Genomic DNA, 27,238 nt, shown 5'->3' with positions numbered 1-27,238 from the left:
GGAATGTTTCATGCCTGCAGACACTGACATCAAACACAACAAAAACCAGGAGAACAACTGAGATATTTCTGTATTCACTGTAACAAAGAGCAAAGCAGTCAAGTGATATAACAGGACATATTATAATCCCAGTCAAACTAGTGTTTCCCACACCAACTTTCAATATGAACATTATTAAGACATTTTTAGTCCTTACTTACAATCAATTATCCCATACAGACTGTTGCTCTCATGTTACATTCAACTACAGCACAGCTAAGAAAAATATTTTGCAAATAATGTAGCATACAGGTGAAAGAAGCCTGGGAAGTGAACAGTAAACTGGATTCCCTCATCTTCACAGGCCATTCAAAGATTCAGAGTATGCAGGGAAGGATCAAGGCTGAAAAACCTGGACAGAACGTTTCTGTCCAGGTTTAATGCAGCGTTGCCTGGGGGCAACGCTGCATTAAAACAGTCCTGATTGCATGGTTCAAATCATGCCATGTTAGCAAAAATATCAAATGTATAACAGTCATATCTGAGAAAAAGGACCACTGATTTTACTAATAAAGATCTGCGCTGGTAAAAAGTATCAGTAAAGTTAAAATTCAGACTTTCTGTGCAACAGGAATGCACACAGTAAATCCTGCTTTATTCAGACCTAAGAGCTCAGGTGTGAAATACAGAGTTTGAGGAGGGTTTTCATGGCTCCACCCATTTATTACCATGCAAATAAAACAAGCAAAATGGAACAAGCTGCAAAGAAAGCCCTATGTTATTTTCTTTGATGATAGATGATGTGTTTAATGATATAGAGGCAGGGTGGGGTGTTCACTTTTTGCTGATGATGGAGCAATATGGAAGAGAGGGAAAAATATAGAGTATGTTGTGAAGAAACTGCAGGGAACGATTAGCAGAGTCGAAGAGTGGTCTTATAAGTGGGGTTTTAAATTTTCGGTTGATAAAACCAAGGTGATGTTTTTTACGAGGAAGAGAGTTGGTAAAGACATCAAGCTTAAGTTGTATGATCACAAATTAGAAAGGGTGAGTAAATTTAAGTTTCTTGGATTGTGGTTTGATGAAAGGTTAACATGGGCTGCGCATATTCAGAAGGTGGTGGACAAGTGTAAAAAAGTGTTGAATATAATGAGGTGTTTAGTTGGGAGGGACTGGGGAGCGGATAGAAAGTCTTTGAGGGCCATATACACTGGGTTGGTCAGATCACTGTTGGATTATGGGTGTGTAGCATATAACTCAGCAGCAGACACAACTCTGGTAAAGTTAGACCATATTCAGTATCAGGCACTACGAATATTTAAAACATTAAAAAAAAAGCATTTAAAACAACTCCAACAGCAGCTTTACAGGTGGAGATGGGAGAGATGCCATTGGGACTGAAAAGGGAGCAGCTCACACTTAATTATTGGGCTAATTTACAGGGCCACGGGCAGGATCACCCGACGCATGAAGTACTTAAACCTTGCTGGGAGAAAGAAAGGAGGGAAAAGAAGAGCTTTGGATGGATTGTGGGGAGACAAGCAACAGCATTTAATCTGGATCAGTTAAACATTAGTCACAGAGTGCCGTTACCGGCAGTACCTCCATGGCTACTTCCTGATGCTACAGTAGACTTAACATTGTTGAACAAGAAGAATGAGGATAGGGCATTTACTTTGAACTCTCATGTGGTACAGGTTTACATTGACTAATATTATAGTTATGTTCAAATATATACAGACACCTCAAAGAACACAACCGGTCAAACCGGTGTTGCAGTCGTGGTCCCAGAGTTTTCGGTGGAAATGGGTAAAAGGATTAGTGATGGGATTTCTGTGTACACCGGGGAAATGATCGCAATATTATTAGCTGTTCAGTGGGTGGAGGATGTGAGACCATTACATGCTGTCATTTGTTCAGATTCAAGTTCATTATTGGTCAGTCTACAGCATAGTCACTCAGACAGTAGAGCAGATGTTTTGGCGGAAATTCAGCAGTCACTTTTCCGGATACGCATGATGGGACTTGCAGTCGTGTTTTTGTGGGTGCCAGCACACTATGGCGTGTGGGCGAACAAAAAGGCAGATAGAGTAGCAAAGGAGGCCGTAAAACATGGGGTGGTTGACATGGCTGTTAGTTTTGGCCAAGCAGAGATTAGGAGTATGGTAAGGCAAGATATGAGAGCAAGATGGCAAAAGCAGTGGGAGGAGGAAAGGAAGGGACGATGGTTGTATAAGATTCAAAGGAGAGTGGGAGGAATGAGAAACGCAGGACGGACTAGGAGGGAGGAGGTGATCATATCCAGACTGAGATTTGGACATACTGGCTTGAATAATACATTATTCATGATAGGGAAACATAGTACCGGAAAATGTGATTACTGTGGGGTAGAGGAAACTGTAGAACATGTCATGTTGCAGTGTCAGAGGTATCAGGTTGAGAGGAGACAATTGATTCAAAATCTCAGTAACCTACAAATCGAACTGGGTCTTGTTGATTTGTTGCGAAAGGAATCGGGAAGTAAAAGTTATCAGGCCTTATTTCAGTTTTTAAAAGAGGGGAACCTGTTTGGAAGGATTTGAGGATTTTTATTTATTTATTTATTTATTTTTTGAGCGTCGTTCCAGACCATACTCCATACCAATTGGTGGCGGTAATGCACCTTTCAATTGTTTGCCAACCGCCAATACAAATGTAAGAAAGAAGAAGAAGAAGAAAGAACACACCTGTCATGACACTCAGACACTTTCAGCTGTATTTAAAAACGTTAGCTTAATGTAGACATAACTTAAACTCAGATATTTAGTTATTGTGTTATATTGCCAGCATTTGGAAGTCTTCATACTTTCAGATGACGAGGAAATGCCTGCTTTAACCTCTGCGTCGCTCTGCTGCACTTTATTCTCTATCTGCTTCCTGTTTATCTCTGCAGGTAAGATTAAACTTTAAATTCAACTGGCCTTCCTGATTTACAAAATAACTGATTTATAAAGTAACACCACTAAGAATTCCCTTCGTACTGATGTTTTAAAAGTGTATTTAAGTGCCAGGTCGGGAAAGCTGCGCTAGCAAAGTGTGTCTAACTACGCTTATCAGTAATCATCAGTCAACTTGTAACGGCGTGGGCCCTGTGTCTGTTACAGTGGTCTTCTGCAGAAGTTAAAATGCTTTACAAACATTTAAAATGTAGCAGTCAGTTATCAATGTAAGGCTAGAGACAGCGATCTCTGGGCATGGTGGAGCTGTTTGGAATATATTAGCCTACTGTAGCTGTCACAGTTTACATGAAAGTAGTCTATTAAACCTTTAGACCAGGAGTCTCACACTTTATTTATTATTTATTCTTATTTCAAATATCGTATAACAAGACAAAACTGAACACATATTTTTCTTTTCATATTTAACAAAATGAAAATGCAGACATAAGTGTACACATTAGATACTGACTACTAGTGAAACTTGTTTTCTTTACAAATAGCTCACCAACTGAACTAACATAGCCATATCCCAAAACATGTTTGCACGCTCTGCTCATATTGCCTTCATATTAAATATTTTTTTTCTTTTTAAAGAACTTGTTTTAACATTGCACTCAACAACAAACAAATCCTCCCTAACAAAAAAGTAACTTCAAGTGCCAAATTGTATTATATTTCTTCATGTTGGGATGCAAGTAGGGGTGAGGTTTAAGTAAATAAATACAAATCAAATTCACAATGTGACATAAAAATCATACATATCACACAAATAGAGTAGAATATCACAGGCATTATATATTTATAGGATTACAAAATGGACAAAAAAATGTTAAGCTTATAAGTTCATGGGAGAAAATACCTTTAACCACCCATTTCTGTAGTTTATTCCTAAAAAAAAAAAAAAACCCAACTGTACCTTAAAACCCCTCTGAAACATAAAGGTTAATTAAAAGCTACTCATTTGGATCTGACACTGTCCAACTGGATAATGAATTGACATGTTGTTGGCTAAAAGTAAAATACATTTTATTATCATATAACTGTGACATGAACAATTGTACTTTGATGCTTTTGATCCCTCAGGTCATCTGGATCCGGTCTTTTATCAGTTCCCAGAGTCAGAACCAGACACGGAGAAGCTGCATTCAGCTTTTATGCTCCTTATATCTGGAACAAACTCCCAGAAAGCCTCAGATCAGCTGAAACACTCAGTTTATTTAAATCCAGGTTGAAGACTCACCTGTTCTCAGCTGCATTTGAATAAAGCACCAAATCCACACTTTAAGCTTAAATTTCAAAACTTACATTTAACTACTGATTTTATCTACTGTTCTGATTTTATCTGTTTTGATTTTATATACTGTTTTGTTTGTTTGTTTGTTAATTAGTTAGTTAGTTTATTTGCTTGTTTTAATCAATTTTAAATCATGCTTTTTATTTGTTTTTGTTTCTAATGTCTCTGTAAAGCACTTTGAATCACCTTGTTGTTGAATTGTGCTATACAAATAAACTTGCCTTGCCTTGCCTTGCCTTTTAACCTCTTTGCTCTGTTGTTCCTTCTCTCAGACCAGAAAAACATCAAAGCAGTGCCTGGACAGACGGTCACTCTGCCATGTCAAGCTCCAAAACACAGACATATCATAGTTGTAGAGTGGCGCAGACGTGACCTAGACACAGAATATGTCCTTTTGTACCGGGATGAGCAGTTTGATCCAGAAAATCAGCATCCATCTTTTAAGAACCGGGTGGATCTGCAGGACAGACAGATGAAGGATGGAGACGTGTCTTTGATTCTGAAGGATGTGATGATTGCTGACACTGGAACATACGAGTGTCGTGTTTTCCAGACAGAAACAAACCATGGGAGGAGAGTACATCTAAAGACTCGTCCTATCATCATCAACCTAAGTGTTGTTCTTCCAGGTCAGTCTGTTATCAGTGGTAAAACTGTTTCCTTGTTTTTGACCTGAGATAGAAATGTCTTCTTACTAAAAATGTAGCGGTGCAAAATTTTGGTCCATTTATTTATTCCTTTTGTGGCTACAGAGAAGTGGTCTGTAGAGCAGATATGAGGAACACAAATGTAGCACAGAAATAGTTCGATTTTTTTAATACCAAATCACATACAAGGAAAATGGACGAGCCAGGCCGATTGTGGTCAGACTACAAAGATTTAAAGATAAACAATTAATTTTCTCATCTGCCAAAAAACTGAAAGGTACCAATCTTTACATCAATGAAGATTTCTCAGTCCATCAGGAAGAAGAGGAAAGAACTGTTACCACAGCTAAGAGCGGCCAGAGACAGAGGTGATACTGCCGTCCTGAAATATGACAAATTAATTGTTAAACCGAGGCCACAGAACGCCAGAATTAATATTTAGACTTCAGCAATGTTGCCATTTGTAGCTGTTGAGATCGATCGGTCTGCAAATGTCTGACCCTATACTTATTCCCGGATTCTCCGGTAAAGATTTTTCAGTGGCTCATGTCAATATTTGTAGCCTTGAATATAAGATTCAGGAAATTCAGTCACTGTTGTCAACAAATATGATAAGTGTGCTGGCTATTTCTGAGACACATTTAGATGCTGCCTTTGAGAATAATGAATTTGAAATAAATGCTTGTAAAGCGCTATATAAATACAGGCCATTTACCATAAACGGTTATAAGTTGTATAGGAAGGACAGAAACAGATTTGGAGGGGGCGTAGCCCTATACATTAATGATAATACGGCAAGCAAACTACGTATGGACTTAATGTTTAATGACCTGGAAATTGTGTGGGTTCAGTTACACCCACTCTATGTCAGGCCTGTATCAGCAGGTTGCTGCTATAGACCCCCAAATAGTAATATGTTGTATGTAAAACGAATCTGTGAAATGCTGGAAAGAGTAACTGAGGAAAACAAAGACATGTTCTTATTAGGAGACTTTAATATCAATTGGTCAGCTCCTTCTTGTCCTTTAAGGAAAAAGATAAGTTCATCAGCGTTGGCTTGTTGCCTGTCTCAGATGATCACCATTCCCACCCGGGTCACGGTCAATGCAGGAGGTCATAGGTCATCATCATGTATTGATCATATATATATACACACACACACACACACACACACACACACACACACACACACACACACACACACACACACACACACACACACACAAATGTTCCTGAGCATTGCTCTAATATTGTTTCTATTCCAGTTGGTTATAGTGACCATAATCTTGTAGGTTTGACCAAGAAAATGAAACCACTGAAAACTGCACAAAAGATTATTTTTTTTCATAGATCATACAAAAATTTCAATGTAGATAAGTATATTAATGACGTAAAAGAGATTCACTGGACTGACATCTGCCTCGAGAGTGACCCTGATATGGCATTATTTATGTTTATTGAAAACTTTTGCTACCTGGCTGACAAACATGCCCCCTTAAAAAGATTTACTGTTAAAAAGAACTACGCACCTTGGTTAGATAATGAACTTAAGGTTGCAATGTCAGAAAGGGATATAGCAAAAGCACATAAGTCTGTCAGTCCACAAAAGTGGGCAAGATATCATGAGTTAAGAAATCAAGTAACTAAATTGAATAGGCGCAAGAAGAAAGAATATTATCAACTTAAGCTCAAGGAGGCCAATAAGGACAGCAAAAAGGTGTGGAAAGTTTTAAATAATATAATGGGTAGAGATCTTGCTATGGTGATGTCTCACATCTACACGGGTGGTAGGTTTATAAGTAAAGCTAAGGACATAGCCAATTATTTTGCGAATTATTACAGCAATAAAATAACAAATTTAAAATCTAATATGAGCAAAGGCAATCCCACCTTATCACGTCGTCTTATACAGGATGTTATCATGAATAATAAGCTATGCCAATTTAAGTTTGAGGCAGTGAACGTGCAGATGGTAGAGCGCTTATTGATATCACTTCCTGACGATACATCCTCCGGCTCTGATAACATAGACAGTAAACTGCTCAAACTTGCAGCCAAGTTTGTGTCCCTTCCTATATGTCCCATATGTAATAGATCTTTGGCATGCAGCTTATTTCCATTGCAGTGGAAAGAATCGAAAATAATTCCCATTCCTAAAAACAAGAATGACGTTTTTAATGGTGTCAATAGCAGACCTATTAGTCTACTCCCCGTTCTAAGTAAAATTATGGAGAGGATTGCCTATGAACAAATTCAACATTACCTAACATAAAATCAGTTACTCACTTAGTTTCAACATGCCTACAAACCTGGTTATTCCACCAGTTCAGCTCTTATTCACATGACGGATAACTGGTACAAATATCTAGATAATGGGAATTTGGCCAGGGTGGTATTTTTGGATTTTAGTGCTGCATTTGATTTGATAAATCATAATCTTTTGATAGATAAACTAAAATGTTATGGATTTTCACCAGCTGCTTTGTGCTGGATGGAAAGTTATCTGTCTGGAAGAAGGCAAAAGGTTTATTATAATGGTTATTTCTCGGAGGGCTGTGAAATGAACTGTGGTCTACCCCAAGGCAGCTGCTTCGGTCCACTTCTCTACTCAGTCTTTACAAATGATTTGCCGTATGTCCTGGATAAATCTCATCTTGTAATGTATGCTGATGATTCCACCATGTTTTATTCAGCTAGTAGCCACTCTGAATTGACAAGCGTATTACAACTAGATTTGCTGAACGTGTTTGATTGGATAAGTAAAAACAACATGATTTTAAACGTGTCTAAATCCAAATCCATGTTAATAGGAAGTAGAGTACGCTTAGTCAACAGCCCACAACTAAATCTTTCCATAGCTGGATCGGTATTAGAACAGGTCACCCAGATTAAATTACTTGGTGTTACCATAAACCACCACCTTTCATGGTCTCAGCACATCAACTCTGTTATTAAGAAAATGGGACAGGACATAGCTATAGCTAGGAAATGCTCCTTTTATATTACTTCTTCAATTATGAAAGATGTCACTATGTATTATGTATTGAGTACTGCTCAATCATTTGGTCAGCAGCTAATAAGACAGATCTGAACAGACTTCAGTTAGTCCAAAATAGGGCGGCCAGATTAGTGTTAAGGTGTTCATATTATACAAGTATTGATAAATTGCACGATAAACTTTCTTGGCTTTCTGTACAAGCTAAATTATACTATGGCTTACTTGTATTTTTAAAGAAAGCAATATTGGTAAACACACCACACTTTTTTTTTATGCTCAGTTGCAGTATCCAGATGAAATACATAATCATGCTACACGATTCTCAACTAACCACAATTTAGTAACTCCTCGAGTTAAAAGTAACTTTTTGAAAAACTGTTATACAGGGAGTGCAGAATTATTAGGCAAATGAGTATTTTGTCCACAACATCCTCTCCATGCATGTTGTCTTACTCCAAGCTGTATAGGCTCGAAAGCCTACTACCAATTAAGCATATTAGGTGATGTGCATCTCTGTAATGAGAAGGGGTGTGGTCTAATGACATCAACACCCTATATCAGGTGTGCATAATTATTAGGCAACGTTCTTTCCTTTGGCAAAATGGGTCAAAAGAAGGACTTGACAGGCTCAGAAAAGTCAAAAATAGTGAGATATCTTGCAGAGGGATGCAGCAGTCTCAAAATTGCAAAGCTTCTGAAGCGTGATCATCGAACAATCAAGCGTTTCATTCAAAATAGTCAACAGGGTCGCAAGAAGCGTGTGGAAAAACCAAGGCGCAAAATAACTGCCCATGAACTGAGAAAAGTCAAGCGTGCAGCTGCCAAGATGCCACTTGCCACCAGTTTGGCCATATTTCAGAGCTGCAACATCACTGGAGTGCCCAAAAGCACAAGGTGTGCAATACTCAGAGACATGGCTGAGGTAAGAAAGGCTGAAAGACAACCACCACTGAACAAGACACACAAGCTGAAACGTCAAGACTGGGCCAAGAAATATCTCAAGACTGATTTTTCTAAGGTTTTATGGACTGATGAAATGAGAGTGAGTCTTGATGGGCCAGATGGATGGGCCCGTGGCTGGATTGGTAAAGGGCAGAGAGCTCCAGTCCGACTCAGACGCCAGCAAGGTGGAGGTGGAGTACTGGTTTGGGCTGGTATCATCAAAGATGAGCTTGTGGAGCCTTTTCGGTTTGAGGATGGAGTCAAGCTCAACTCCCAGTCCTACTGCCAGTTTCTGGAAGACACCTTCTTCAAGCAGTGGTACAGGAAGAAGTCTGCATCCTTCAAGAAAAACATGATTTTCATGCAGGACAATGCTCCATCACACGCTTCCAAGTACTCCACAGCGTGGCTGGCAAGAAAGGGTATAAAAGAAGAAAAACTAATGACATGGCCACCTTGTTCACCTGATCTGAACCCCATTGAGAACCTGTGGTCCATCATCAAATGTGAGATTTACAAGGAGGGAAAACAGTACACCTCTCTGAACAGTGTCTGGGAGGCTGTGGTTGCTGCTGCACGCAATGTTGATGGTGAACAGATCAAAACACTGACAGAATCCATGGATGGCAGGCTTTTGAGTGTCCTTGCAAAGAAAGGTGGCTATATTGGTCGCTGATTTGTTTTTGTTTTGTTTTTGAATGTCAGAAATGTATATTTGTGAATGTGGAGATGTTATATTGGTTTCACTGGTAAGAATAAATAATTGAAATGGGTATATATTTGTTTTTTGTTAAGTTGCCTAATAATTATGCACAGTAATAGTCACCTGCACACACAGATATCCCCCTAAAATAGCTAAAACTAAAAACAAACTGAAAACTACTTCCAAAAACATTCAGCTTTGATATTAATGAGTTTTTTGGGTTCATTGAGAACATGGTTGTTGTTCAATAATAAAATTATTCCTCAAAAATACAACTTGCCTAATAATTCTGCACTCCCTGTATTTAGAACATCTTTTCAGTGGAATAAGTTGCCTTATGCAATTAGAGAATTGGCTTCTATTCATAATTTTAAAAATCACCTAAAAGCCTATTTAGGCAGTTTTTAATTTATTTGTAAAAATTGTAGAGGGTAATGTCACTTGTAATGGAAATTGTGTATTTTGTTTGAGTGTTTTGTTTTTTTGTTTGTTTGTTTTTTATAAATTTTTAATATTCACATGTTTACATTTTCAGAATTGTAAAACCTTATTGTAGATGTAAGAGCCAAATTATGTTGACAATTTGCATCCAACTCATTGTGTAACATTTTATTTGGTGGTATTTGATGGTTTGGGCCCCAGGAAGACTAGCAACCACTGTTGTGGAAGCTAATGGGGTTCCTTATAAATAAACAACAGTCACATCAGGTTGGTTTACATTATAATGTAGACTACAATAATACATATAGAAAAAAACCCACAAACGATATGGCTCATTATGAGCAAGCACTTTGGCAACGGTGGGAAGAAAAAAACTCAATTTTAATAGGAAGAAACCTCCAGCAGAACCAGGCTCAGTGAGGGGCGGGGCCATCTGTTAGGTTGATGGGAGGAAGACAAGACAAAGACATGCTGTGGAAGAGAGCCAGAGATTAAAAATAAGTATTGATACAGTAAGCAAAGAGCCACAGATTGATATTGTGAATATAAACAAAACACAGAAAGTGCTCAGTGCCATAGTGACATAAAAAATAGCTTTTTATAAAAATGTCCAGAGTAAACACAATAAATGATGTAAGCTGAAGAAGAGCTCTCAAAGTCTTATGCAGTATAAGGAGTGAATCCCTGTTGTCTCCAATTCAGACATGTTAGTCATTGTTACTAGGAATGTGCCGACACCGATACCGATATCAAGGCCAATACCGTAAAATGTGCGTGTACTCATACTTGTAAACGTTAACCGATATCATGAACCGATACCAACTTATTTCATGAGTCAGAGGGTGGCTTGTCATTTCGGTTGTAATTTTTTTTAGTTTAGCTGGTAGGGGGATATATCGCTATGGGGTTAGGCGAGTGAGACTGGCGGCTCCTGTATTTACGCTAAACAAAATGTCAGCAGTGTGGACTTGTACATGGTACAATACAAGCAATTTAATAAAACACCTGAGAACACATCATGCGCTGCAGTAAACTGAGTTTGCTAAGGCTAACACTAGACCAGAACAGCCAACTTTAACTCAGGTTTTGGAAAAGTGATGAAAAATGTCAAGAGGAAAATCCACGGGCATTTTATCGCTTTGGATGACCAGCCAGTGGAAAATGTAGGATTTCACTGTCTTCTCAGCATACTCGAGCCACGATATGAGATTTCCAGGCGCCCATACATCACGGACATAATGGTGCCAAAACTTTTTGAAGAGTTAAAAAAAAAAAAAGTCCATAACCTCATACAGGAGGTTTCAGCTGTAAGTTTCACTACCAACATTTGGACAAGCAGTGTGTCCCCGATGTCACTCCTCAGTTTAACAGCGCAGTGGATTGATGAGGAGTTTGTTCATCATCAAGTCACACTACATGCAAAGTCGTTCAGGGGCTCACACACCAGCCAAACCATCGCAGCTGCTTTCGATAGCATGCTTCAGACCTGGGATATACCGAAGATGTCCGTCCACGTAGCGCTCCGGGACAACGCAAGAAATATGATAAAAGCCACGAGTGATGCTGAGCTGCCCAGCCTACCTTGTACTGCTCACACTCTACAGCTAGTTGTTCATGAGGGCCTTCTGTCACAGAAGAGTGTTGCTGATGTGGTGGCAGTTGGCCACATAATAGTTGGACATGTTAAACATTCTGCTCTGGCCAGCTCCCATCTCGAGGACATTCAATTAAGAATCAACCAGCCTGCGAGGCGGCTCCAGCAAGACGTTCAGACCCGCTGGAACAGCAAATTTTATATGATACAGTCATTGATCGAGTAGAAACGGGCTCTGGGAATATTCATGTCTGAATATGGACTCCCTGATACGCTCATGGCTCACCAGTGGACACTGCTGAAAAAGGTGATATCTGTTCTGGGTCCATTCGAGGAGTTAACTCAAAAAGTCAGCTCCTCAGATGCCATGGTTGCAGATGTCATTCCAGCAGTCACTGTGCTCCACAGATTTCTAACAAGGGAGACTGATGAAGACCAAGGGATCAAACTGCACCATAACTGCTGCAAATGCCAAAGAGATGCTGAAACTTGAGCTGCTAAGGTTACCCAGAGACAAGCAGGAGGATAATGACCTGAATGAACCACCATCAAGAAAGTCACGCAGTGACCAGCCCATTACTAATCTGGACAGCATGTTTGATGAAATTGCAGATGAGCAGACATCAGCATCGGTGGGCAGAGGTGCGGTAGGTTCTAGTGTAGAGTTAGAGACATATCTTGGATAGGCTGCAATTTTATGAGAAGACAAACCTCTACAATACTGGATGGTTAATAAAGTGCGGTTCTCAAACCTGGCTAAACTGGCGGGCAGATACCTTTCGGCACCATGCACAAGTGTAGATAGTGAAAGGCTGTTCAGCTCAGTGTTACACATTGTGAATGAAAGCAGAAACGGGCTCACAGCTGATCTTGCAGAGGTTATTCTTTTCATCAAAAAGAACCTGCCTCTCAAAAACAGCTTAGTTCAGAGGTAACACCATCGCTTGCTGACTGAAGTTGTTTTGTTTGATTAAAATGTGGACACTGCAATAGGTGGTTCATTAATGTTATGTGAATCTGAAACCTGTAGACAGTGCCAGATAGTTTTGTTTTGTTTATTCTGAAACCTAATTTTTATTTATTATATTCTTAGTGGGGTTTCTTTTCAATCTGAAAGCTGGAGAGAGTCCCAAATAGTTCAGTGTCTGTCTGTCTGTCTGTCTGTCTGTCTGTCTGTAAATAAGCTGGAGGCAGTGCAAAATACTTCAGTTATTTTGTTTGTTTACAATGTGGACACACTGCAATAATTTAACAGAAGTGTTTATTTTTCACTTGAAATTGTTTTTTGTGGTCATTTTTATTAATATTTTATTTTTTATCAACAGAGAATAAAATAAAACCTGCCGTGTGTGTGTGGCCAAGTTTGTTATGGTAAACAAAACTGGCCTGGCTGAGAGTGCACCTGGGCCACTTTTTGCCTTTCTCTGTTGCCCAAAGTTGTGGAAAAACCCTTCCTTAATGGATATAGTAGTATACCCCTGGCAACAAACTCAATAAAGTTGTCAGGAGGATTAATTGTTTTTGTTCTGCAGTCGGTTTGATATCTTTTGGACTCACTTTTATTATTCATGCTTTTATTTCTTCTCGTTTAGACTATTGTAATGGCCTTTTTACTTGTTTTAACAAATCAGCCTTAAATCGTCTTCAGACTGTGCAGAATGCTGCAGCACGTCTCTTAACAGGCACCAAGAGAAGATCGCATATCACTCCAGTCTTGGCCTCCCTTCACTGGTTGCCTGTAAATTTTAGGTTTCAGTTTAAAATTTTAGTTCTAACCTTTAGGGCCCTGCATGGTCAGGCTCCTCAATATTTATCTGACCTGCTGAAACCACATACATCTTCTTGGGTTTTAAGGTCATTAGATCAGAGACTGCTGGTGGTACCACGCACTCGTTTTAAAACTCGTGGTGATCGGGCCTTTCAGACTGTGGCACCACGGTTGTGGAATTCTCTCCCACTGTCTCTTCGCTGCACGGACTCCATTGATTCTTTTAAGAAACAGCTGAAGACGTTTTTATTTAGAAAAGCATTTGATTAATTTCTTCTTATGCTGTTTTTATAGTTTTATTGTTTTACATTGTTTTATTTACTGTTATATTGTTTTTATATTCCCATTTTCTGTGTTGTAAAGCACTTTGTGATTTTTATCTGTGAAAAGCGCTATATAAATAAATTTTACTTACTTACTTACTTACTTTGGCCATAAAACTGTCAAAGGGACCCAATTAAGAATGATGGATGGTGGGAACAGCGCTCAGACAGTTATGGAGTAGTGCCAGAAAGTTATGTAACACAAGTGTCGGAGATGAAAGAAGAACAAAATGCAAATTGACAAATGATTGGGGAAAAGTATTGACAAACATTAGATCGATAATGAGATAATATTGACCTTTGTAGACCTGAGAAAATACTTATTAGTTCAAAATTAATATGGTGCGAGTACAAAACAAGGAATGGAAAGTTACCTAGCAGCAGGAGGAGAGGTCACTGATCATATATAATGGAGGGTCAGATATGCCCCAACCAGCTCTTTTTTTTTTTTTTTTTTTTTTTTTTCCCCCTTTTTTTTTCCCCTTTTTTTTTCCCTCTATCTGGCATTTTGTGTGTCTCTGCTGTTTGTGCTTACAGGCTCTTCACCCCGAGGTTCACTTCGCTTTGCTTTCTGCTATTATTTTGCTGTACATGTACTGTTCTGCTGTTGATATGGCACTGTTTAATAAACTCTGTTCAAAGAATTGTACTCTTTTCCAGAGGATCTTTTTGAGTGAATGGATTTTTATTGGATCTAAAAAAGCTGGACCACCACATCATTGGTGGGATAAGGTTCTCATGATGGCTTCAAAGTTTGGAACCACAAGTCACTCTCTGCTTGACTGCTGTAGTAAAACACTTCTTTAACCTCTCTTCTTCTTTTTGTCATTTCAGACCAGAAAGTTGTCAACATCACAGCTGAGTCTGGACAGAATGTCATTCTTCCATGTCGAGCTCCAAACACCCTCCTGATACCAGCTGTAGAGTGGAGCAGACGTGATCTGGAGACACAGTCTGTCCTTTTGTATTGGGAGAAGGGGATTGTTACATATTTCCAGCATCCATCTTTTATGAACCGGGTGGATCTGCAGGACAGACAGATGAAGGATGGAGACGTGTCTTTGATTCTGAAGGATGTGACGATTAATGACACTGGAACATACCAATGTCGTGTCTTCATGAATGAGAAACACCCTTGGAAATCCATCATCAGCATCATCAACCTGAGTGTTGATCCTCCAGGTGAGTGAGTAGAGTTGAGTGTGTGTGTGATCAGAGGTGAAGCTGCTTCCTGGTTGTTGATGTTTGTTTCTAAAGATGTTGTTGATGAGACTTTGTAGAAAGCAGCTGGTCTGAGTGATGTGATCAGAGTGCAGTAGATAATGTCTGACAGCAGTTTGAAGAGGAAATGGATTCTGTTCTGTTCTTCACTCATCACCTACCTGACAGCTCACACCTCACACCTGTTTCTCACCTGCAGGTCAGACAGGAGGACACACAGAGGATGGAGCTGTTGGACTGGTCGTTGGTCTGTCAGTTTCTGCTGTGCTTCTTGCTGTTTTTGGTTGTTTGATCTACAGAATATGTAAAAAAACACAAAATCAGGGTTCATGTCAGGTCAGACAGGAGGAGATACAGAGGAAGGAGGGAAGGAAGCAGGACTAACTCAAGGGCATTATGTACTGGCAGCAATCCTAATTTTTTGTATCCTCCTTGGTGTTCTTATTTTTCTGATGTGCAAAAAACCAAAAGGACTTAAACATAAAAACAAAATAAAAATCAAAACGCTGGGTCAAAATGGCCCAGGATCGTGACAGTCAGACAAATTAATACAAAGTAGGGCTGGGCGATATGGTCTAAAATCCATATTGCGGTATAATTTCAAATTCAAATTTTATTTGTCACACACACACAACCATACACAGTATGACATGGGGGTGAAATGCTTGTAGCTGTACAATGCCCGACCATTAAATGACAGAAGAAAAGTTTTACAATATTTACAATTTACAGTTTACTACAGAATTTACAAATTAACTTAGGAATTTACAGTAAAGAATGTGCAAATAGCAGAAGAGATTATAAAGATTATAAAGATTATAAATTATAGGATTATAGGAAATGTGTGGTGGTGCGTGTGGTGACGTGTTTGGGAGAGTCCAGTCCTACACCTGGTTCAGGGCCCGAATAGCCTGGGGGAAGAAGCTCCTCCTCATTCTCTCTGTTTTGGCCTTAAGGGAGCGGAAGCGCTTCCCAGACCTCAACAGTGAGAAGAGTCCATTGTTGGGATGTTGTTGGGATTAATTTGATTAATTTGAAGCACATGTGGTAACGATATATGTCGCGATATATTCTTTTCTTCTGTATAACGTATTTTCCACACTAAAAGGCACACTTAAAATCCTTTAATTTTCTCAAAAATCGACAGTGTGCCTTATGTATGAATTATGGTTGTGCTTACTAACCAAGAACCGATTTTATGTAGTACACGGTGCAGAAATCTGTCAAAAAATGTTTTAGTTCGACTTTGATAAGCTATGAAGCCGCACCGCTTGATGGATTGCATTATGGCTGCCGTAGTCAGGAGCCTTAATCTGGGTTCAAAACTCCGTCTGCTTCAGGTCCCAAACTCAAATGAACACTGAGAGTTAAAAACTGTCTAAATTCTTTCATCTTTAATAAAATGATCAGCGTTGCTGCCTTACCAGGTGTAACAATTAAATTTAACATCCAGGCATCCATGAAAACAGAATTTATTATTTTTTTTAAATTTAACGGAGTTAGAAGTTAGCAAGAAGTTAGCTCGCTAGTTTCCACCTAAACATGACATACCACGGGCTGACTGAGAGATTTTTGAAACAAATTAAAATGTACAGCTCTGCTATCACTTCCAACATAAAAGAAGACAGGAAACTAAACAGCCTTGACTTTTGTAGGGTTACTGAAGTTGGGCAGCTGCGAGAGAATTCAACATCAATGAATCAATGGTATGGAAGTGGAGGAAGCGCAGTTTTTGGCTTTCCCTATATTCCAAAAGTGCTTCGTGTCTTTGCTATTACTGTCGCCCAGCATAATTTGCAGATGTTGTTTGCAGCCGCTGCCATGCTTTCGACCAAAACAGGCGCAGCTTGATGACACCATCAACATGCGCTATCGCTGTAGAGCAGTATAGCGTTGGGCAAATTTATATCGTTTCTACCGTTTGCCGTTTATACCGCCCACCCCTAATACAAAGTAATCTCAGACCTGTTGTCAAATGTCTTCTTGTAATTCACAATCACTTGTGTCTGCTGCTCTCCTGTGTTGTGCTGTTCAATCCAAATGCAGTCTTCTGTATTCGAGGGTAAAACTGGCTCTTTGTCAGTTCATCACAAAATATCTCGTAGTGTTTCAGGTGGAAAAACACAAAAAATGGTTGGTCTCTCACTGATCAAAGCGAGAGCCTCCCTATCTCTTAATTATCATATTGGTTATAGGTTTTCTCATTATTAAAGGGTTGGGCCAGTTCTATTTTAAATTGGTTCAGGGAGGAGCTCCAAGTTGCAGCTTGAGCCAAAAGCACCTGTTTAATTACAAATATCCCTTTTATTATCGTTTAACACACACAACCACAAACCGTTGCCTAAAAGAAGTTGAATTTTTCTGTCTAAAACGTAAACTTTTTTTTGCTTAAACTGACTGCAACCCTGAAACGATAAGCTGAAGAAGATGGATATCTCAAACATATTATTCATCCTATTTTCATTATCATATTGTTATCACCCTACTATGAACTATAATAATGTTATGAGTCATAAAAATTATGACTATCTGTTTAGTACATTTTCATTACTTCCCTGTCATAAATCATTTGACAGGCGGGCCAGAAATCACGTTTTGCTGTAGGGTATATCTTCTCTCTCCCTCATCCTGCTGCTATGGAACTGAACCATTCAGACACTGAGGCCCTCTGAACACATTTTAATTACAGCTGTGCAGAGACACACTGATGACTGACTGGAATTTTACATTAACACCATCCTCACACATGATTTATATGTGGCCACTATAGGGAGATGTTGGACTTTAAATACTAACATGGATACAAGCAGATGCTTCCACAGTTATTGTTGTTGTTGTTATTATTATTATTATTATTATTATTATTACTACACCATACTGGCTCCTAATGAAATGCCTGTATTTAACTGTTTATAAAGATTACCGTATTTCCCGGACTACAAAGCGCACCTGAATATTAGCCGCACAAGCTAAAATCAGGGGAAAATCCTGTTTTGTACATACATTAGCCGCACCTGACCAAAAGCCGCAGGTGTTTCAATATTGACTTATCATATGTAAGAGAATATGCACAAAGGGAATTGTCAGGAAAGAGATGGCTGTTTGGAGACACACCCCTTTTATTAATATTTTGAAAATCAAGTTATGGGTACATATTTGCACATGTGCTGTGCTTCATAAATGAGTAACAAATGTAGTACATAACAATAACCTACAGCACACCAGAAAAATAGATTCAGACTACCTTTTAGGCTCAGGTGCAGTGACACGGCTTTAACAAGAAGAAAAGTCAGTCATTCACCACCATCTTCCTGCGCACTAAAACCACCAAAGTCCTCTTCTCCAGTGTCGGAAACGAACAGGCTCAGGATGGCTTCGTCATCCACTCTCCGCTTCTCTCCTTCGTTGTCACTTTCAAAACCAAAGATAATCCTCATTGTCATTGTCAGTGTCAGAGTCGAACACCCTCTGAAGGGCCGTGGCGGTGTCCTCCTCTTCATCATGCAGCAGTCCAGCCCTTCGAAATCCGTTGGTGATCGTGGATGTTTGCACACTTTTCCACGCTGTCAGAATCCACCGGTAGAGTTGAGCACAACTTGCTTTTCGCAAGTTTATCGCCGCTCGTCATCCACGACTCCCGCTGAACGCATAGCGCTACTTTGAAGTTTGTTTTTCGCGCTACTTGTACGGCACTATGTTGCCTGGCGGATGGACATGTGACCAACATACCACTCTTGAACCCCGATCCTTCCGCCAGGAAACGTAGTGCCGTACAACAGCGGAACAAACAAAACAAATCGTCTTACGATATCACAAAAATCATGGACAATCTATAGAAAAGCCGCACCTGACTAAAAGCCGCAGGGTTCAAAGCTTGTGCAAAAAGTAGCGGCTTATAGCCCGACAATTACGGTATCTTCATTTAAACGTGTTGAGAATAAGCAGTGAAAACAGGCTGTGGACATGGTTACTGTTCAGCTGTACTTCCTGACTGGAGTTACTCAGCGTCTGTTAGCTGATAAAATAAAACTTCACCTTTTTGTTCAAATGAAACTGTGCCTCCAAAAGAACATCATGGCCTTGAGCTCAGACGTACCTCATGACAGACTGCAACGCACTCCAGGACATCACTCAGTGAAGCCACCATGACCACATCATCATCAGCAAATTGAATTCCACCAAGCAGTGAGTCTGAATATGAACACATGAAGATCAGTCTTGAGAGTGAAAACCATCAATAGCTGTTGGACTGCTTCTTAGTCCCATCAGTGGTGGTTTGTTTGTTTTGGACTAAATTCAACTAGAAACCTCAGCCTCACTCTGACAAACCTCCAACTGAATAGAATAGTATAGAATAGAATTCAACTTTATTTTCATTGCACATGTCACAAGTACAAGGCAAACAAATGCAGTTTGCATCCATCCAGAAAGTGCTTTAGCCATAATATAGATATATTACAAAATATGGATCTATTATAGGTATGTTACAATGTACACGGTATGAAGGCATGTTATGAATATTCTATAACTATAAGTATGTACTGGCTGCAGTGAGTGTACAAGCTATGAACAGGATATAAATATGGTTAAAATATGAAAACTATACAGATTGTAGATATAAAATTGTGAGTATTAATAAACAGTTATAAACAGCTGCAAACAATTGTAAACAGTTGTAGAACTATAATTATTGTATTGTACAGAATGATTGTCTATACAGAATTTATAGTAGTGCAGTTTAGATCATATGGATAATTTCTGCTGAGGTTATATAAAGTGCTAGTGGTTGTGAGTGGTGGTTCAGAGGGTACAGTTGGCCATTTGTTGTTTTTGTCCATTGTGTGTATTTTCAGTCCATGAGTTTAATGTGGGTCAGATGTCAGGAGGCAGAGTTTAGGAGTCTGACAGCTGTGGGGAAGAAGCTGTTCCGGTACCTGGTGGTCTTAGTCCGGAGGCTCCTGTAGCGCCTCTCTGAGGGCAGGAGGGTGAAGAGTCCATGTGATGGGTGACTGGGGTCTTTGATGATTTTCCTTTTCAGACACCGCTTCCTGTAGATGTCTTGTATGGCAGGAAGTGGTGCTCCAGCGATGCGCTGGGCGGTTTTCACAACCCTCTGCAACGCCTTCCGGACTGTTATACAGTTGGTCAGGATGCTCTCGATGGTGCAGTGGTAGAAGTTCACCAGGATGTCTGAGGACAAGTGGTTCTTCCTCAGAGTCCTCAGGAAGAAGAGGCACATGGTGAGCCTTCTTGACTAACTTGGAGCAGTTGGTCGTCCAGATGAGTTCCTCTGAGAGAGATGAGATCCTCCCCACACCCTCTAGCAGATCATTACATGAAGGAACCTTTTAAATACAAGCACGGTCATGCACACAGGTGTGCACACGGGTGCTCACAGACACATAATGCACCCTTTTTGGCTCCTACCTCAAAGCACACTTTGCGCTGTAAATCTTACGTGCTGCATAATAATATTTAATATTTACTGTTATATACACATAGAGTATCACGATGGTGTTGTGTTTACAGGGAGTGCAGAAGTTGTATTTTTGAGGAATAATTTTATTATTGAACAACAACCATGTTCTCAATGAACCCAAAAAACTGATTAATATCAAAGCTGAATGTGCTTGGAAGTAGTTTTTAGTTTGTTTTTAGTTTTAGCTATTTTGGGGGGATATCTGTGTGTGCAGGTGACTATTACTGTGCATAATTATTAGGCAACTTAACAAAAAACAAATATATACCCATTTCAATTATTTATTTTTACCAGTGAAACCAATATAACATCTCCACATTCACAAATATACATTTCTGACATTCAAAAACAAAACAAAAACAAATCAGCGACCAATATAGCCACCTTTCTTTGCAAGGACACTCAAAAGCCTGCCATCCATGGATTCTGTCAGTGTTTTGATCTGTTCACCATCAACATTGCGTGCAGCAGCAACCACAGCCTCCCAGACACTGTTCAGAGAGGTGTACTGTTTTCCCTCCTTGTAAATCTCACATTTGATGATGGACCACAGGTTCTCAATGGGGTTCAGATCAGGTGAACAAGGAGGCCATGTCATTAGTTTTTCTTCTTTTATACCCTTTCTTGCCAGCCACGCTGTGGAGTACTTGGACGCGTGTGATGGAGCATTGTCCTGCATGGAAATCATGTTTTTCTTGAAGGATGCAGACTTCTTCCTGTACCACTGCTTGAAGAAGGTGTCTTCCAGAAACTGGCAGTAGGACTGGGAGTTGAGCTTGACTCCATCCTCAACCCGAAAAGGCCCCACAAGCTCATCTTTGATGATACCAGCCCAAACCAGTACTCCACCTCCACCTTGCTGGCGTCTGAGTCGGACTGGAGCTCTCTGCCCTTTACCAATCCAGCCACGGGCCCATCCATCTGGCCCATCAAGACTCACTCTCATTTCATCAGTCCATAAAACCTTAGAAAAATCAGTCTTGAGATATTTCTTGGCCCAGTCTTGACGTTTCAGCTTGTGTGTCTTGTTCAGTGGTGGTCGTCTTTCAGCCTTTCTTACCTTGGCCATGTCTCTGAGTATTGCACACCTTGTGCTTTTGGGTAGTGATGTGACGTTCTGTATCGAGGCTTCGAAGCGTGTGTCGAGTAATGGAGGGGGCGTTTCCGCGAAGCGCGTATCGAGGCTTGCTTCATTTATGGGAGGAGCTGAAAATGATGACATCCGAAGCCTCGCTGCCCGGCTGTACCACGTGACTGGTTCAGGAAGCGGTTCGAACTTTGCCGCGAGCTATGACAGCGATATAAACCCCTCAGACCCCATTCAAAATGTGGGCGTTTGATGGAGAGTTGCGGTTAGTGAGAGTTAGACACAGTTTGGAGAGAGTTTGGAGGTTTAGGAGAGTGAGGAGAGAAAGTCAGGAGAGAATGGAGCCAGCTACGAAGAGAAGGATATCCTCCCCTGTGTGGGAACATTTTGAGCTTATATCTCCCAACAAGGTATGTAAATTTCCACATAAGATGTATTTTCATAATACTGATGGTGCAATAAAACCTATGTTAAGCTGTCTGTACTTTTGTACAAGGTGAGGTGTTTGCTATGTGCCAGGGAGCTGGGATATAACAACAACACCTCATCCATGCTTAGGCACTACAGAGCTATGCATGAGAATAAGGGGAACACCGATTGTGGAGCAAGACCAGGTGAGCCATCAAATGCCATGATAATATAGCATGCAGTAATGTTACTAAATGATATAACAATATCATACAATGCAATAAGTGACGTGTGTGATATTTATATTTGTACTTTGTCTTTATTGTCTTTCCTCAGGAGAACAATCTCAAATAGATGAAGACCTGGTTACCATGGTGATTGAGGACTCCCAGCCATTTAGCATTGTGGAGGACAAAGGATTTAAAAGATTTGTTAAGTCATTAAATCCTAGTTATGTTCTCCCCACTAAAAAGGTCATAAAGCAGTGAAAATTTAGTTTCTACAGAGTTAAATGTGAACAGGCAGGACTGAGGCTCAAAGCCTCAGTGTGTAGCTACACTACACACTGCTTCACAGCCACGTCGTACTTTAGAACAAAATGTGTTTTACTTTCCTTTAGGCCCTGAAAGTCATGGTAGAGGCCAGGTACCAGGAGATGAAGGAGAACGCTAAGGCCAGCGTTGAGAAGGCAGCAGCTGTGAGTCTGACATCAGATATGTGGACCTCCATCAACACAGAGGCCTATCTTGCAGTCACCTGCCATTTTGTTGATGAGTCCAGCACATTAAACACCGTTGTTTTAGGAGTGCAATATTTTCCTAATGCACACACTGCAGAAAACACTGCACAGGTGAAAAGCTCACTCATGGCAGAATGGGCAATTACTGACAAAGTCACATGCCTAGTAACAGATGGGGCTGCCAATATGGGGGCTTGTGCAAGGGAGCTAAGACTTAAACATGCCATATGCATAGCTCACACCCTGAACTTAGTGGTGAAGAAGGCCCTTGACCAGACCCCTGAGCTCTCTGACATCCGAGCCAAGTCCAGGAAGATCGTGGGATATTTCAGGAGCAGTACCTCTGCAAAGGTAAGTTCTTAAGTGGCTTAATTACAGTTTCTTTGATGCTACTTATGTGTATAGTTCTGGTCCCTTGACAATCTAATGTATGCTTTTTTAAATTGTATTTTGTAAGGAGAGGCTTTCAGTCGTGCAGGAACAACTAAGGAAGACTCAACTCAAACTACTACAGGAGGTGGAAACCCGCTGGAACAGCACTTACAATATGCTGCAAAGACTTTTCGAGCAAAGGGAGCCAGTGGGTGCTGCTTTGGCAAGTCTCACAACAGACATCCCACCTATGTCATCTGAGGAATTTGGTATAATTTCAGAGTGTCTGGTTGTCCTAGCACCATTTAACGATGCAACCACTGAGCTCTCTCAGGAAAAAAGGGTGTCTGGGTCAAAGGTCATACCTTTGCTCACTATGCTGGATCATTGCCTCAATGAACAAATGGAAAAACCACCATCCATTGGATCTTCCCTGGCTCAGAAGCTTAGGATGCTATTGAGAGAGAGGCTAGATAAAATACAGACCATGAGCATTATGTTCAAATCAAATCAAATCACTTTTATTGTCACATCACATGTGCAGGTACATTGGTACAGCACATGTGAGTGAAATTCTTGTGTGCGAGCCTCACAAGCAACAGAGTTGTGCAAAATGCAATAATGTAAACAAGCAAAATACAAGAATGGCTACATCTGAAACTAATAAATATATGTACAATATATAATAGTATATGCATTTCTGGATGCGCATACTAAATATTTTCCTGTGTGTGTGTGTGTGTGTGTGTGTGTGTGTGTGTGTGTGTGTGTGTGTGTGTGCACATATTTTACAAATTAAATAGAGTAAACAATAAATAAAATATATAAAAATATACAAATATATAAAAATATATCCTTGCGACACTGCTGGACCCAAGGTTCAGAAAACTCGGGTTTCTCAACCCTGCAAGAGCTAGCGAAGCAGAAAAAAGACTGAAAGCAGAATGTGCTTCTGTAATGAGGGCCTCCACCACCACCTCTTCCTCTGCACCACCACCACCACAGCCATCAACGTCACAATCTGTTGAGGCTGTTTCCCACGGTACCATTGTTATTGCATTTTAGTTGCATTTATATAAACTGAATGTTGGGTTTTCCACTGTATCTATTATTGTATGATCTACTGTACAATATAATGAGCCTTGAGGCGACTGTTGTTGTTATTTGGCACTATAGACATAACATTGAATTGTAAATTGAATTGGTAGTATCTCATAAGACTCTCCTTTTTGTTTAGGTAACAACCTGTGGCGTCGCCTGGATGAGAGTGTCAGGCAGACACAGACACAAAATGTGACAGCAGACGCAAATATTGAGGTCCAACGGTACCTGATGGAGCCAAATATTGGAAGGCTGGAGGACCCCCTTAAATACTGGGAGAGACAGAAATATGTCTACCCTCAGTTATATAAGTTAGCACTGACATACCTGTGTACTCCTGCCTCATCTGTGCCCTGTGAGCGAGTGTTTTCAAAGGCAGGGGAAATATTGTCCAAAAAAAGAAATCGCCTACGACCTGCCACAGTGGAGAAACTGTTGTTTTTAAATAAAAACCAATGATGTGTCCCCTAAACACTAATCACTGTCCTTGCCTCAATGTTACAAAAGCGCAACCACTGTCCACACCTCACCTCACAGTATATGATCATTTCCATTTTAGGCATTTCCAAATAATCATTTTCCATACTGCCAGCATAAATATACACAGTATACTGCCATCACTACAATATAGATGTTTTACACACTCCTTTTGTTGTTGACATTTACAGGCTGTGTGCAAAATGCCACACTCTTCCAATTCATGCCAACTAATATTTTTACGTCCAGTAGGTGTCCTGCTAGAGCAAATGAAGCTTCAAGAAGCTTCGCGTTGGGGTGAACCAATTGGATGAAAAGCTTCAGTGCTTCATGAGGCTTCATCTGCCCATCACTACTTTTGGGCACTCCAGTGATGTTGCAGCTCTGAAATATGGCCAAACTGGTGGCAAGTGGCATCTTGGCAGCTGCACGCTTGACTTTTCTCAGTTTATGGGCAGTTATTTTGCGCCTTGGTTTTTCCACACGCTTCTTGCGACCCTGTTGACTATTTTGAATGAAACGCTTGATTGTTCGATGATCACGCTTCAGAAGCTTTGCAGTTTTGAGACTGCTGCATCCCTCTGCAAGATATCTCACTATTTTTGACTTTTCTGAGCCTGTCAAGTCCTTTTGACCCATTTTGCCTCTTCATGCATGTTGTCTTACTCAAAGCTGTATAGGCTCGAAAGCCTACTACCAATTAAGCATATTAGGTGATGTGAATCTCTGTAATGAGAAGGGGTGTGGTCTAATGACATCAACACCCTATATCAGGTGTGCATAATTATTAGGCAACGTCCTTTCTTTTGGCAAAATGGTGAGGAAGTGGGGGTCCTAGGAAACTGGGTCACGGGTGAAAGAAGATTCTGCCACAGACTAAGACAGAAATAACATCTAGGTAAGGAGCTGGTGACTGAGAAACGATTGCTGGTGAGTTATTTTCCTTACTTGCAGGTCCGGGTTTGAAAGCTCTGAGGAGGGGAGTAAGAGTTAACAGAGTCTGGGTGTAGGGCAGACTGGAAGGCAGGCAGGCGAGCAGGCTGGCAAGCAAGCATATGAAGAAGTGCAGCAGGAGCCCAGGTGAGACTTAAAAATAAATGTTTGTTTCAGTTATATGAAGCTTTGAGTATTTTGGATTAGTAGCACTGCTGTGTTTGTTGCATCATATTGCTGTAATTGTTTAATACCCAATAAAGGAATATTTAATATATCAGTCTACTCTTCATTCTGTCAGAAACAGTTATCACAGCTCGTACATTTTTTTTTTTTTTTTTTTTTTTTTTACACATATATGTAAGCATTGAGCCAAATGTAATAATGCCAACATATTAAATGGTAAAATGATAAATGGCCTGTATTTCTATAGCGCTTCACTTAGTCCTTAAGGACCCCAACACGCTTTACACTATATTCAGTCATCCACCCATTCACACACTGGTGATGGTAAGCTACATTGTAGCCACAGCCACCCTGGGGCACACTGACAGAGGCGAGGCTGCCAGACACTGGCACCACTGGGCCCTCTGCCCACCACCAGTAGGCAGCGGGGTGAAGTGTCTTGCCCAAGGACACAACGACCGAGACTGTCCGAGCCGGGGCTCAAACGGCAACCTTCTGATTACAAGATGAACTGCCAACTCTTGAGCCACGATCGCCCCTTAACCGAGCAATATTTGTTTCTTATATATAATACACACACTGTCAAAGATACTTGTCTTTGAGTAAAGATTTAAGGTGATAGGAAATATAAATAACTACAACTTGAATCTTTACTGAAGCTCAGTATTTGACAGAGTTCATGTCATGTTCGAGTACCGGCAGGCAAGGAGAGAAGGACCCAAAATGCAGGTTTCAGTGAGGCGAAGTGGAACTCAAAGTAACCGCTTTATTAGCAGGTTGCCAGTAAACAGCGGACCAACTAAACTGGGAAAATACAAACTAACAGGCAGATACACACGGACGGAAAACAGAGTACAGAATGAAGGTGAGTAGACATTAACGATGCGACAGTGAACACAGGTAACACAGGGCTAATATACACACGGCAGTAATCAAGGGATGAGGCACAGGAAGGGAACACACCTGGGAGAAATCACAACTGACGAGACAGGGGAATAGTAAACCGAACACACTGACGCCAGACACGAACCTCCAAAGTAAAACAGGAAACCAGAAACAACTTGTGAGGAGGCAGAAGACACTGCACTTAATCTAGAATAATAATCAACACTATAGAAACATACCAAAATATAAAGAACTGAAGAAGCTGGGTCAGAATGACCCAGAACCGTGACAGTTCAAGCTCACTGCTGTAATAACTAATAATGTTTAATATAATAACTGTAATATTGGCCATATATTTACATTACCAAAGTGAGATGACTTTAGTCTCATGACCAACATTAGCTAATTGTTATTTACTAAATAATCTTAAAATGACTGTTCAGCACAGAAATGAAGCCCAGCACTCATGTTTTTACAGTCCCGCGGTCTCAGCCTCAGATACTCAACTAATCAAAGTGATGTCATAAAAATGAATGAACAAAAAACATTTTTTCTCCTTCATTTCTGTCAAACAATGCTGTATGAAACGTTTCTCGCGGTTAGTATCATGGTTGCTAGGCAACGCAACCAAGGCTACACTGTCCCATTTCACAAGCATCTCACTTCCGCACTTCTTGTACTTC

General features: G+C 40.3%; 1 protein-coding gene across 1 annotated transcript; it reads left to right on the top strand.

The window, feature by feature from the left end:
- The first annotated feature begins 4,747 nt into the window (after positions 1-4,747).
- Positions 4,748-15,393, top strand: LOC113018482 (hepatitis A virus cellular receptor 2-like). Its single transcript, XM_026161550.1, has 3 exons — positions 4,748-4,880; positions 14,502-14,849; positions 15,088-15,393. The coding sequence occupies exons 1-3, from the start codon at positions 4,763-4,765 to the stop codon at positions 15,270-15,272; spliced, it is 651 nt and encodes a 216-aa protein (XP_026017335.1). The 5' UTR covers positions 4,748-4,762; the 3' UTR covers positions 15,273-15,393.
- The last annotated feature ends 11,845 nt before the right edge of the window (positions 15,394-27,238 follow it).

This window comes from Astatotilapia calliptera, unplaced genomic scaffold (genome assembly GCF_900246225.1).
Source record: "Astatotilapia calliptera unplaced genomic scaffold, fAstCal1.2 U_scaffold_9, whole genome shotgun sequence".
NCBI lineage: Eukaryota > Metazoa > Chordata > Actinopteri > Cichliformes > Cichlidae > Astatotilapia > Astatotilapia calliptera.
The sequence above is the reverse complement of the archived record's forward strand: the minus strand, read 5'-3'. Positions and strand labels throughout refer to the sequence as shown.